At 38.0% G+C, this 1,778-nt stretch overlaps 1 protein-coding gene across 1 annotated transcript; it reads left to right on the top strand.

The window, feature by feature from the left end:
* Positions 1-50: 50 nt before the first annotated feature.
* LOC103133009 (protocadherin beta-16-like) lies at positions 51-1,479 on the top strand (the record flags this gene model as incomplete). Its single annotated transcript, XM_007544755.2, has 1 exon — positions 51-1,479. A coding segment is annotated over exon 1 (840 nt), but the record flags the coding sequence as incomplete, so codon positions are not given.
* Positions 1,480-1,778: the final 299 nt, after the last annotated feature.

The following is a 1,778-nucleotide window of genomic DNA, read 5'->3' as shown; positions in this document are numbered from 1 at the left end:
TTGTTTTTAATCTAAAAAAAATGTTTTATGGAATGCAACAATGAAATTATCATTTTATATTTCATTCCATTGCAAATATGAAATGAATAGTTCATAAAAATTTAAAAATGTCTTGTTTTCAGTACCCTGGCCAGTGACCCGCTTTTGTATTCATAAGTCCCTCCTGCCCATTCACGTCTTTCTTTTTATGTATAAAAATCCATTACGAAGTGCTAAGACGAAAGATTCATTTCATTTAAATATCAGTGTTTTCAGTCGGTTGATGGCATATGTTTTTGTTTTTTTTTTCCATTTCTTGTAAGAGTATTCTGGTTTAAATTCTAAAACAGATTTCTAAATTCTATGTTAGTTGTTGATTTTTCGGTGCACTGCTTGGTTTTGAGCTCGAAGTGCCGCTGTTGGCTAGTTTGTATCAAATACACTGCAGACTCGTTTTACCTCCCATCACGTCTTTATTTTAGACAGAGAAAGAGAGAGAAGCGAAATGCATAGTCGATTCACTCAACGTCCTGGATATCTACACAATTTTCTTTCTTTGAATAATTCATAATCCTCGTGGAATTTTTTAATTCTTTATTTTATGGAATACAATATATTTTGGTTCTTAGCACATTGCCTGTGGATCACGTCGGACAAACAATGAGAAGGGAAGTGCTGTTGTTTTTTTCGGCCCATTTCGTCTGCTCGGTGCTCGGTCAGGTCAGCTACTCCGTTCCCGAGGAAATGCCGAAAGGTTCTCTAGTCGGTAATGTTGCTGAAGATTTTGGTTTGGATATCAAAAGACTAAAAACAGGGAAAGCTCGAATATTTAGTCGAGACGGCGATAAATATGTTGAGCTGCATAATGAAAGAGGCGTCCTTCTCGTCAAAAACAGAATAGACAGAGAGACGCTGTGTGGACAAACGACGCCCTGTTCGCTGCATTTCCAGATTATATTAGAAAATCCCATGGAATTTTATAGTGTTACTCTTGAGATTACAGATATTAATGACAATCCTCCTTCGTTTGAAAAAAGCGATGTGAAATTCAAAATAAGAGAATCGGCTGTCCGTGGGGCTAAATTCATTTTAGATCGTGCTTTTGATCTCGATGTGGGCGTAAACGGACTAAAAACCTATACACTTGAACCAATGGAGCATTTTGTGGTCAAGTTACATGATCAGGCAGACGGTTCAAAGAATGTTGAAATGATTTTGGAGAAACCGCTTGACAGGGAAAAACAGGAACACATTTCTTTGGTTTTGACTGCGCTGGATGGGGGAGAGCCACAGATGACTGGAACAATGCATATCCTCATCACTGTTTTAGATGCCAATGATAACGCTCCTGTTTTTACACAACCGGCTTATAAGGCTTCAATCAGAGAAAATTCCCCGGTAGGAACAGTTGTAATGGCAGTCACGGCGACAGATGCAGACGAAGGCTCCAATGGTAGAATTACGTATTCAATATCTAGTATAATTGAAAATGCGCGCGGGGTATTTGGAGTAAATGCTGAAAGTGGTGAAATTACACTGAGAAGAGATGTTGACTATGAAAAAGTTAATTCGTTTCAAATGAATATTCGTGCAAGTGATGATGGTGGCCTAGAAGACTCTTGTAAAGTGACGATTGACGTAATAGACGTAAATGACAATCAACCCAACATCCAAATTATATCGAAATCAAACGTTATATCAGAAGATGCCACTGTCGGTACTGTTGTGACGATGATAAACATAGAAGACGCAGATTCAGGAGACAATGGAAAGGTCCACTGCCATATAAATGAAAATAT

This window comes from Poecilia formosa, unplaced genomic scaffold, assembly GCF_000485575.1.
Source record: "Poecilia formosa unplaced genomic scaffold, Poecilia_formosa-5.1.2 Scaffold1993, whole genome shotgun sequence".
NCBI classification, from domain to species: domain Eukaryota; kingdom Metazoa; phylum Chordata; class Actinopteri; order Cyprinodontiformes; family Poeciliidae; genus Poecilia; species Poecilia formosa.
This window is presented reverse-complemented; position numbering and strand designations above follow the sequence as displayed.